A 12,632-nucleotide genomic window follows, 5' to 3' on the forward strand; every position below is an offset into this window, starting at 1 on the left:
AGATATATTCTGCTCAGCGGCTCTCTGTTTCCACCCCTCTGAATTTCTCTTCATATCCCACGTCTCCACTCTGTGAGGCTCTGCTGGATGAAGCACATTTGCCTCAACGTTTTGGGATGCATGGCGGCTGATTTCATTTCTGAAAGCCTTCCTCTCGGTGTCCCGGTGAATCTTGGCATATGGGAATGTCAGTCAAGGCGGACATGGAATGAGAATGGCTTGGAGCTGGCTTGCTCGCCTGCTGCTGTGACGGGGCCATGCATTCCACCTTCCCCCTCCGTCTGCTCGGGGGAGCGCGGGTGTTTGGAAGGCAGGCGGGAGCGACCCTTCCTCTCCCTCCTGCCATTTTTCAGGGGCATCTTCGCCAGGCCTTAAAATGAACATGGTGAGACCGTACCTTGAATACTGTGTACAATTCTGGTCGCCACATCTCAAAAAAGATATAATTGCGATGGAGAAGGTATAGAGAAGGGCAACCAAAATGATAAGTGGAATGGAACAGCTCCCCTATGAGGAAAGACTAAAGAGGTTAGGACTTTTCAGCTTGGAGAAGAGACGGCTGAGGGGGGATATGATAGAGGTGTTTAAAATCATGAGAGGTCTAGAACGGGTAGATGTGAATCGGTTATTTATTCTTTCGGATAGTAGAAAGACTAGGGGGTACTCCATGAAGTTAGCATGGGGCACATTTAAAACTAATCGGAGAAAGTTCTTTTTTACTCAACGCACAATTAAACTCTGGAATTTGTTGCCAGAAGATGTGGTTAGTGCAGTTAGTGTAGCTGTGTTTAAAAAAGGATTGGATAAGTTCTTGGAGGAGAAGTCCATTACCTGCTATTAATTAAGTTCACTTAGAGAATAGGCACTGCCATTAGCAATGGTTACATGGAATAGACTTAGTTTTTGGGTACTTGCCAGGTTCTTGTGGCCTGGATTGGCCACTGTTGGAAACAGGATGCTGGGCTTGATGGACCCTTGGTCTGACCCAGTATGGCATTTTCTTATGTTCTTAACTCTCCGTGTCTGGACTTTCACAGTCTCACTGGGGCCATGGACCAGGTTTTACCCAACCCCTGGGAAGCGGGAACTCGAAACGCCAGAGCTTTGAGTCATTTATCGGGTTGATTGGGCTGTCTGCGGATCATCTCACTCACAAACTCAGAGCCGTAGCCACGCAATGTGCCACCCGTGGCCAAGTGAAAAAACTGCACCCTTGCCCATTGCACTCAACATGACACCACAAGTTGGGAGACTCTAGCAAATGTTTGGACAGCAAAGCCCAAAGCCAGTGCAAGGTATTAAGTGCTCTGGGGGACTCTTAAGCCCCATCCCTACCCCCGTTATGCTCTCCCCACACACAATTAAAAATGATGCCTTTATAACAACAGTCTTCTGAGGTAACAATATCACTTACAATATGAATATTATATTTATAGGCACTGCTGCGGTGCCAACCTGAAAACCCTGCAAAAAGGCAAATGGCACTTGGAACTTTATCGTGTCTTTTTCACTCGTCGCATAGTTAAGCTCTGGAATCCATTGCCAGAGGATGTGGTTACAGCAGTTAGTGTAGCTGGGTTTAAAAAAGGTTTGGATAAGTTCCTAGAGGATAAATCCATAAACTGCTATTAATTAATAAACAATAGTAGCTTGTGATCTATCTAATGTTTGAGTACTTGCCAGGTACTTGTGACTTGGATTAGTCTTGGTTGGAAACAGCATACTAGGCTTGATGGACCCTTGGTCTGGCCCAGTATGGCATATCTTATGTTTTTATCCTGGGAAGGTGGCTGAAAGAGGAGCCTGAGATTGAGAGAATCAAGAGAGGCAAAACGTAGTGAAAGGGAAGTTCGTCCCAAACTCCCTGTATTTCACTGAAGAGTTGCCTTAAGGTTTGCAAAGCAGATTTCTGGTTGGAGTAAGAATGGTTGGACTGGGAGATCTCCGTTCCCAGCTTATTTGTTCAGGAGAGTGTTCCAGTTTAGCTATTGGACCTCAGGTATTTGCACACCAGAAAGTAGGTCCTAAAAAGAGAAGAGCCGAGGGAGGGTCCCATCTCATTTAAGTACCTCAGAGCTAGTGGATGAAGAAAACTCCCCCAGTATATGGAGATTGTGCAGTGACTGTAGCTTTTTGATTGTGTATATTGCCTTTTGTTTTTCTGTATGGATTGTGCTACTTTTCACTGTGCACTCTACTGATTTTATTCATCTGCATCAATACTCCAGTAAAGGGTTATTTTTAACATCTGACTTTATGATGGTGATGTCATACTCCTGGTTTCCTCAGCCTGTGACTTTGATTTTGTAGACCTCTATCATATCCTCCCTCAGTCATCTCTTCTCCAAGATGAACAGCCCTAACCTCTTCAGCCTTTCCTCACAGGGCAGCCGTTCCATGTCCCTTATCATTTTGGTCGCCCTTCTCTGCACTTTCTCCAATGCAACTATATGGAAGATTGGATGAAGGAAGATGAGTAAAAGTGAGCTCATGGAACAATAAGAATGCCTACATCTTTCTGAGTTTTCAGGTTAGTCAAAACCCTCCTTCCTGTTCATACCCGGCCTAGTCCAGACTCCTGGGTTTTGCCTCCCTGCCAGCAGATGGAGACAGAGGAATTTTCACTGACACTGCTACATAACCTAGAGTGGCACCTGCAGTCCTTCAGTCTTTCTCTGTCTCCAGCAGATGGTAGATGGTAAAACCTGCAGTCTGGAGAGATTTAAAAAAAAGAAAGAAAAAGAATGAATAGAAGATTCCTGGATCCTCCCAGGGGGGTTGTGAGGTCCTGGTGGCACTATCCTCCCTGCTTTGAGGTGGATGAGCAGGGGGTTAGTGATCCTTTTTTTGGTGGCTTGCTCCTAAAGTCGGTGGGGTGGACATCCCCCATGTGGCAACTCACTAGCAGCTCAACACTATCAGCCCGGAGATGCAAGGAAGTATCCTTTTTACTTGCCTATGGCCAGGGCTAGGTTGCTGTGGTTTTTATAAAATTATTTAAAAAAAAAAAAAAAGCAAAGATCAGGAGAGTGCGCTTTGTGATTTCTTATCTCAGCAGCTAGGCTAGGGCTTAATTTTAGCAGCAACCTTTACTAACTGAGTGTGCAGGACAGGTCAAGGCTGTTCACCGCTTCCCTCGGGTGCATGCAGTGCAGCGAGAAAGCGATGTGCGCTCCAGTCACGTGGTGATGGCACGCGGCAAGGCCTGCCATGCCTGTGGGGGATCAAGTTCTGAATTGGGCAGGGCTGTGTTCAGGCTGTGTCACAGGCAGAGAGGGCACTTTGGGGGGGGGGGGTCTATTTCCTCTGCTACTGCTTCCGCTAAGCCGACAACTGTCTCGCAGGTGTCCAGGCTTCGCGGCAACACAGGAACATATTAGGATCTGTGGCAGGGCCATCAGCATTGGTGGGGGAGGGCAGGAGATCTGCACCGTGACTGTCTCCCGTGGGCAACTGCATTGGGGAGGACCATGGGAGGTTTTGATATTGAAAACTTTGAAGATTTTCTCCTGGACAGGGGAGACTTGGATGTGGAGGATTTGCCCTTGGAGAGGGATTCAGAAGGATCCCGGGCTTTCTCCATGGAGTTTATTTTACTTATGCATAAGGCATTTTTAGCAGAAAGAGCAGGAGAAGGGAATGCTAGATCCCAGGTTTTGATGCAGGGGTGATACTCGACCCGTGAAGAACCCCGTGCAGTCAGAAGGAGCCATTCGAAGAGCGTTTGCTGGGCACGAAGTCTTTCATCTCAGACACATGGAACTGAGGAGGACAATGAGAACTCAGATGGCCCAGATGCCACTACGGAAGATTTCCCCAGTACAGACCAGAAGCCAGGTGCAGCAGGCCCAGCCGAGGAACCCGATGAGATTCCAGTGGCCGGGGGGGATGATCCCAAGGGAGAATGCCTTTTCCAAAGAAAAGAATTCTGGCCTTTGATCCACCGGCGCTTCAAGAGCTGGGCATCAAAGTATCTTAGGAGGAGTCCGACCTGGAGGGGGTGGATTCCATGTTGGATGATGTGCATGGACCAGCAAAAGCTTGTCCCTTTCACAAGTTGGTGAAGAACTTGGTCGTTCAGGAGTGGGACACTTCGGACTCGGGCTTACGGGTTGGTAGAGCTATGATGGAGCTTTTAGAACTCCCTAAGGTCAACGCTTCCATGTCGGTGATGACTTAGCAGACTACCATATGAGGTAACGTGGCCTCATGGAACAGTAAGCACACCTACATCTTTCTATCCTCAGGTAATCAAAACTCCCCATTACCAGCAGATTTACAGCAAATTGCTGTTTGGGTGTTCTAGAAAACCTCTGGAGACTTCGAGCTGGAAGGTTAACCTTCTCTTTCTCTTCTCTGGAAAAGATCCTAACCCATCCTTCTCCCAAAAGCCTCTAACAACACTCTCTTTCTCCTGCAGGGGCTTCAGTTGCCTTAGGTTAGCTCACTCTAATCCCTGAATGCTCAAAAGGGGTGCCTTAGACATGAAATGGACCATTGCCGTTCCGGTACTAAGGGCAATAACCTTAGCGGGGAGCCCAGGAGCCCCTATAATTTCTCCACTTTAAACTCAGGCCTTCGCCTTAGATTCTTGCTTTACTTCACATAATTATGCTATTATATAACATTATTAAATCAGAAATAGAAATGTAAGGCCGACGTGGCCTTTTCATAGGTTTACAAGTTATTTTGGGTGATAGTGAGGGTCTGTCCCCTAAAGGGTGCATCAGTGATCCACATCGATAAAGGCGATGCCATGAATCGCCGGCAGGAGTCATTGGTGCAGGAAGCAAGGAAGAGGCAGCCAGGGCTCCAGGAGGGGAAAGGAGAGTTGTCTCCTCTCGCTGGAAGCAGCTGGAGAGGTCGCAGGAGGGATCCCATAGTCCCCAGATCTCAGCTCGAATGGGAGGCCCAAGGCATCAACCAAATATTCTGAGTGGCGTGAAAGGAGAACTTACTCCGCCAGGAGCTAAAGGAGGGCCCGGTTTTCATGCTAATGACTCAAGAGCCATGAGAAATAAACAGCGAGAGGTCAACAAGCCAATGATCGCACGCCTCTCTCACAAGGCAGATATCTAGCCATGGCCTTCTGTTATCATTTTCTCATGTTGGCTAGGAAATCCTAAAGTTAATATCCATTCATTCTGCACTTTTCATTCCTTATCTCATCCGTGGGAGGGAATTGATACAAATTACTCAGAAAATGTACATCGAACTGGATGAACCCATAGCCCTGACTAGGAAAAGAGTACTCAGCATATGCTGGGCAGCCAGCACCATATACAAACGCCTTTCCGCTGGGCCATATTGTAATCCCTGAATTAGAGAACACTGTTAACCTTTTCCACTTCGGAGGAACTCACTATCCTAGCAATTTTCAGAAGCTCAGTTACGAGCTTAGGGGGTGGTTTCATTGCTGGTGCAAAAATGCCCATGTACGCGAGAATGTGGGCTGCGCGTGAGCACCACAGATTTTAAAGTCACAATTTACATGCGCGTATGCACGTGCGCAAGCAAACAATAAAGGAGCAGAAAGGGGCGGGGCACGGGCATTCCAGGGCGGAGTCAACTCTTACACAGGCCACGCCTTACTTTAAAACCAGAAGCTACAGCACTCGGCAGCTTGTTTGCTGTGTAACTTTGCTGCTGCTCCTGAGGAGAAAGAAGCTGGAAGATCTCATGTTTTAAGGCTTACAGGACAGGGTGAGGGAGTCCTGGCCAACTGGAGGGGCATGCAAGATGAAGAACCAGAGGGATCTGGATGACCTTGAGATTGGCTCGGCAACCAAAACGATAAGGGGGATGGAATGGCCCCCCTGTGAGGAAAGGCTAAAGAAGTTAGGGATGTTTAGTTTGGAGAAGAAACAACTGAGGGGGGGGGGGATATGATAGAGGTCTACAAAATCATGAAAGGACTTGAACAGGTTAATGTAAATTGGTTATTTACTCTCAGATAATAGAAGGACTAGGGGGCACTCCATGAAGTTAGCAAGTAGCTCATTTAAAACAAATTGAAGAAAAATGTTTTATTCAGTGGCAATTCAATGGCAAATAGTGTAGCAGATTTCAAAAGCCCCCTTACAGGTGTAACCTGCATTTACACGTGGAAAGTCCAGTTTTGAGCGAATAAATCCTTTTGAAAATTATCCCCAAAACCTGTGCAGCGCCTCATAAGAAACAAAAAACCTCAATGGAAGGCTTGACTGCCTCCTCACGTTCCAATTAAGCACCCAAACATTACAAAAAGCATTTCCTCCTGGCTAGGACGTCAGCAGCCTAGCAAGGAAAACAATGCCCATCCCTACCCATCTTGCAACACCAACTGAATGGGCCATTTTGGTCTTCATCTGACGTCATTTGCTGTGTTCCTATGATACTATTTATTTACTTATATTTAGCGCACCTCTTTTCACTGATAGCACAAGGCCAGTTCCATAGGTAGAGGAGTCCTATCTTTGGCCACAAAAAGGTATGTGGTGCATATGAGGCAGTGTGTGTGTGGGCTGGGAAAGTAATAAGCTTCGAAGATTTTAAAAGTTACCTGGCTTTCAGTATTAGAAACGGTTACCACCCAGAGATTGTTCTGAAAAGCAGTCTTAAGTTTAAGATTTAGATTAAGGCAGCAGCTGGACTTTATAACTACTTTGCTGATGGGCGTGCTGCACGCCTTAGGGATCTGGCGAGAGGAAGGCAATAGGTTACAAGTTGGGAAACTATCCATGATAAATCCTTGAGCGCTTCCCTGCCTGCATCACTGAAAGAGTCCCTGCATTGTATCACCTACAGAGCCTGTATGAAGTCCATACAGAGATGATAAAAGGAGCAACCGCTGGTTTTGTGATCCTGATGTGGGGGCGCAGTCCCCTTAGCTGAATGGGTTCAGACTCCAGGGTGCTGCCTTTCGGGAAAAGGGTTGGTTGCGTGTGAAAAAAAACCAAACCAAATGGCATAGTGATAGCGCTTTGGAAATGCAATGCCATAATATACAATGTCTGTCTTCAGCGGAAAGGAAATTAATTGCTCTATTATTTATCCCTAGCTCTCCTCCATTACACAAGCAGGGAACACATACAAATGATGCAGCTTAGTATACCAGTCACGTAAATAAGAAGCAGAAGAGTTTAAAATGGGCTGTTTCTCTATCATTGCAACTGTTGGAGCAGTTTTATTGCTTGAGCAGTGTACAATGTTCTTGTTATGTCTGCTTTGTTCACATCCATTTTCTCTCTATATGGTTTTGATATGAAAAAAACCAATAATACATTTTCTGAACTTGAGAGAAAAAGGCACTTTTTACAGGGTTGCCAACTGGCTGCAGATTTTCAGGACCGGTTGATCCAGTCCTGGTTTTACTCCTCTGCATGCAGCTATTTATAATCTTGATTTTCTTAAGGAATGCAATAGGTAAATCAGAAAAAGTCCCAGCTTGCAATAGGGTAAAACCAGGACTGGATCAACCGGCTCTGAAAATCTGGAGTCAGTTGGCAACCCTACATACGTCATCTTTTACCACCCTTACTCATTGCTGAGTGGCATCGACTGGCACAGGCTCCACTAAATGGAGAGTTTATGCTAATATTCTGCCCCCCCCTTATTAAAAGTCTCCGGTCACTCTTCGGATGTCTTCCTGCATCCCATGTATCAGTGTTACTGAGCCGCAGTGTCACCCATGACTCATTTAAATTCATGATGATGGGATGACATTTACAAAACCTTTAAAAAGAAGCATCTGCTGCCAGATGAAATGAAGCCCAGGATGCTACAAGGCATGGGATGGATTTGAATGATTTGGTTAGTTTCACACACCCCTTCTGAATTATCTAGAAATAATTTTTTGCTGGCACATTTACTCAGAATCGCACATTTTCCCCTGATTTTCAGAGAGCTCATTACTCATCTTGCCGGCAGGGCCCATTGAGAAAGTGAAAAGTAATTGCTCTGGACACGACAATGTGGTTTTCCTATGGGCTGCCTTGGTTAATGGTTTCTGACTGCTTGCCTTCCTTTCCAAGCACTGCAGGCAATTGCTATCTTAGAGGCGGCTTCGAGAGTTTAGCAGCAGCTACAGTGACTGTGTTGTGTCAGCTGTAGCCATAACACTCCCCTGATAACATGCTACAGCAACATCCGAAATCTAAATAGCAGGTTCCAGTCTACACCGCTTGGACAGGACTCTGTGCTCAGAGGGGCAGAAACGGATAAAACCTTTTAGTGCATCTGGCCCAGTGACCTTTGAGGCAAGGTAATCAGATGGCTCCAAGGCATCATATGCATAGGTGGAACTAGCCCTGGATTTACCCCCATTACATCTAGGGGCTTGTAGCTGCTGCATATCTTGGGGACACAAAAAAACCCCAAAACAACTACAAGTCCATAGATTCACTGGGAATATAACCCAGATTGGCTCAGTTTGTTCCTGATAACTTAGAGCTAGCTTACATTGGGCAGACATCTCAGCCAGCTTCAAGCCATCAGGGATACTCTGGGCTAGTCCTGGTCTTATGCCTAGCCCCTGTACTCTGGGATTTGTAATCCTTCCATCTGAATGGCTAAAAACAGGGCTACAAATCCCAGAATGCTTAGAGAAGGAAGTTTCAAATCCAGGACTGGGTCAAAGGGCCTGGAATTCCTTAAAAGGATTGGACTTTGACATTGCTTGCTCTGCTCTCCTCCCACTTATGGCTACTAGACTTCATGTTCCCTTCAGGACTGGATCCCACCACCAGAGAAAGAGCCACAGTAAGGAGGAGGAAGGGAGAGAGGATTTTGCTGTAGGTGGAAAAGACCCAGAAATGAAAGATAAACTCAGGCATGAATCAAGCGCTGGTATAAACAAGGCAGCACATGGAAGAACGTAGCTAAGGCATAGGCCTGGACTCATCCATCACAGAGAGAGAACAGGAACATCTCAACATCCTTACCCTCCTGCAGCCAGAGCGCACGAGTCTGGAAGATGTCAGTGTATCAATAGGCTACACTGAAGAACGCCTTAGGAACGTGTGAGCAACTTAAAATAACACAAAGGCACCTTCATAGACTTCAGTGGTATCAGCCGCTTATCTTTTCTCTCTGTTATTCACCTCCATAAGATGTGATGGCATCATTCTCACATGCCTTACTAATTATAACGGAATAAGTCTAAATCACAAACTCTAATTCATTATTGACGCTGTAGGTTGAGAAAGATGATGTACAAGTCATAATGAGATTTCTGCCTCCTGAACCCTAATTCTCAATAACTGGGTCTTTTTTTTGTTCTTCTTTCTAGGGGAAATGAATCCAGTATGGTTTCCAATCCAGAGTATAAGATGCTGTACCTGGTCATCTATATCACCACTATCCTCACTGGCTTCCCAAGCAACCTGTTGGCGCTCCATGCATTGATACAAAAGCTGAGATCAAAGCCCACTCCCAATGCCATTCTCCTTCTCAACCTGACTATCTCTGATCTGTCTTTCCTGGCCTTCTTGCCCTTCAAAGTGGCTGAGATCTTGGAGGGACACTGGCCCTTGCCCTCCTTCCTCTGCCCGCTGAGTGGTCTCTTCTACTTCAGTACCATATACTCCAGCACTCTTTTTTTGACTGCGGTCAGTGTGGAGCGATATCTAGGCGTGGCTTTCCCTATCCACTATAAGATGTACCGGAAACCTGGCTATGTCATGGCTATTAGTTGCTTCCTGTGGCTCTGTTCTTTCGCTCACTGCAGTATTGTCTACATCACAGAGTACCGGCATGAGGAGAACTCCAGCCAGAGGTCCCTCTGCTACGCTAACTTCACGCAAGACCAACTGGACATCCTCCTTCCCTTCCGCCTGGAACTTGGCATCACACTTTTCTGCATCCCGTTCCTGGTAACCTCCTTCTGCTATTGCAGCTTTGTGCGAATCCTCATCTCCTCGCCCCACATCCACCGGGAGAAGAAGCAGAGAGCTGTGGGGCTGGTTCTGGCCACCCTCGGAGTTTTCATCATCTGCTTTGCACCGTACAATATCTCCCATCTGGTGGGATACATCCAGCAGCGAAATCTCAACTGGAGAGACAGGGCCTTACTGTTAAGTACCTTCAATGCCAGCTTGGACCCTCTGATCTTCTACTTCTCCTCCTCTGCCGTCCAGCACTCCTGCAAAAAGTGCCTGCGAAGGCTGCACACGTGTAACGCCTTCATGGGTTTGTGTCGCCTCTCCAGCCAACAGGTTGCAAAAGAAAGTCATCACCAGACAGACAGCAGCCAAGCACACATTTCCAGGCTCTGACCACTTTTGGTGGCCACCAGAATCACTGGGAAAATTGCAAAAAAAATAGGCATAACGGTTCTGGGACAAACTGGATTCCATGCAGGCTGCATGACTAGGTATCGGACCAACAGGAACTTGAACCAGAGATAATGACTATAATATACTAAATGAGCTTGAGCCCTGTTAGGGCCTTCCTAGGGTTTGACTGTACTTGTTTCCTGTAACATCTTTCCGGCATTTTCTTGACTGAGGTCTAAAAAGCCTGCCTGTCTCTTCATAGCTGGGTAGCAGTCTTGCTGATGTCTGTTCAGCTTTAGGATACGTGTGGCTGACGCCCAATCTGATGCACCTAGGAAATAGTTTTCAAAAGGCATCTAGCTGGGTAACTAAGAACTTAGCTAACTAGAGCCCCTAGGGTGGAAATGTCACCCTTCACTGCAGGTGTGAGCCTTTACAGTGTGTACACTTTTATATGAATTAAAAAGAGGCTAAAACACGTGTGCCGTTGTATTTTCAAATGCACATGCATTGCTCTAGGCCTGTTCTGCCACCCACAGCCATAATAGAGACAAAATACGCATGCACTTTAGCAGATTTCCAGAGTGCAAATTCACTGCAAGGGGCACACGTGCAAAAGTGCAAATCTAACTTGCCGCACGGCAGGTTAGGAAAAATTTCTCCCAAATGGTAAAGCTTTCCAGAGAGAAAATTGCTGCAAAAAAATACAGTTACAGAGAAAAATGCCGCCCCGCCTGCAGAACGCAAGGCGTGCAGTTTTCCATTTCCCTTCGTAGTCATGTGGGCAGCCAAGAAGCTCCAGGTCAGCGGAGATGAGCTACGCCAGTCCTGGTTTTGCCCGCATTGTGTAGAGTGGGATAGTTTATTGCAGGTTTTCTCCTTGTGCAGTTTGTTTGTTGAGAGTTATTATATATGTTTTTGTTGTCCCTCATCTTGGCTAATGGATAATGTGGGCATCGATATATTTATATTTATATAAAATGAATGGACGTGCAGTTCCTGCCAGTCTTGGGTGCAATGGGGTAGAAGGACATGACATGGGGCTTGTGGTAACCCCTTGTGTGCACTGAAAGGCAAGAATAATAAATTATTAAGAAACCCAGGTGGGTATTCACGTATTTATTTATTTCTTTTTGAACAGCGATAGTCCTGTCCAGAGGAGTACGAAGAGTCGGTCCTGGTTTTGCCTCTTCCATCCCCTATGCCATTTTGACTTGGCCATTGGCTCTGCTTTTCCCAATAGGCCGATCCAGCCCTCCCCTGCATGCATGGATGGATGTGGAGTCCCTGCATTTCGTAGATGTTCTGAAATACATCCCCACACGTGGATCAGACTGTCAGGAAGAAACGGAGCCAGCTGGCAACCTTCTTCTTAACAGAGACCAAACGTCCCAGAACATAATCCTTCAAAACGTCTCCGCACAGGGCCCCAGTTGTAAATAGAGACAGCATTAGCCCAGGATACAGAAAACAAGGGATGGGAATGATTTTTTTTTTATGTAGTTATTGGGTAGCAGATTGCAGAGTAAACTAGACATGAAGAGATCGAGTGAAGCTTGAGGAGTGGTCTAGAGTCTGGCAGCTAATATTTAATGTTATAAAAAAGTTAGGGTCATTTATTTAGGTTGCAAAAAATCAAGGGAGCAGTACAGTATAGGGGATGGAAGTTCTTCCTGCATGAAACAAGAACATGAACTGGGAGTGATATCTGATGACTTTAAGGTAACCAAACAGTTAAATAAGGCAAATAGAATAGACAGAAGGATGCATGAGGGCATAGGAAGAGAAGTAGCAGCAGGAAAAAGGTGGTGATATTGCACCTCTTCTGCTAAGACCTCCCTTGCAATACTGTGTACAATTCTGAAGACCACATCTTCAAAAGGATATAAACCGGATGGAGTCAGTCCAGAGGCTGGGCACTAAAATGGTCAACGGTCTTCATCATAAAATATCTGGGGACAGACAAAGATCTAAACATGTACATCCTGGAGGAAAGGAAAAGGTAGATAGGATAAAGATTTAAATACCTCCAAGGCATAAATGTAAGGAGATGAGTCTCTTGTAACGGAAAGAAGGTTCTGGAATAAGGGGTCGGGGGTTGCGTGTGAAAAGGGGTAGACTCAGGAGTAATCTAAGGAAATATTTCTTTACAGAGAAGGTGCTTGATGCATGGAACAGCCTCTCACCGGACGTGTGGTGGCAAGGACAGTATCAGTATTGGAGAAAGCATGGGACAATAAAGTTGAGCAGATACGGATGGGCAGAGTGGTTGGAATGCATGGGCTTTATCTGCTGTAATGTTCTACTGCGCCAGTGCTTCCATTAGGCAAACTAGGTTGTCACCTAGAGAGCCAAAATTTGAAGGGGGGGGGGGGGGCA

The 12,632-nt window shown here is 46.2% G+C and overlaps 1 protein-coding gene across 1 annotated transcript in view; it reads left to right on the forward strand.

Annotated features, from left to right (window-relative positions):
- Nucleotides 1–11,290, forward strand: part of LOC115082647 (free fatty acid receptor 2-like) — a 29,703-nt gene extending 18,413 nt beyond the window's left edge. The window contains exon 2 of the mRNA XM_029586850.1: nt 9,269–11,290. Coding sequence (XP_029442710.1) covers nt 9,269–10,253 — 985 coding nt within the window. The 3' untranslated portion in view covers nt 10,254–11,290. The remainder of the gene's footprint in view (nt 1–9,268) is intronic.
- The last annotated feature ends 1,342 nt before the right edge of the window (nt 11,291–12,632 follow it).

This window comes from Rhinatrema bivittatum, unplaced genomic scaffold, assembly GCF_901001135.1.
Source record: "Rhinatrema bivittatum unplaced genomic scaffold, aRhiBiv1.1, whole genome shotgun sequence".
NCBI classification, from domain to species: domain Eukaryota; kingdom Metazoa; phylum Chordata; class Amphibia; order Gymnophiona; family Rhinatrematidae; genus Rhinatrema; species Rhinatrema bivittatum.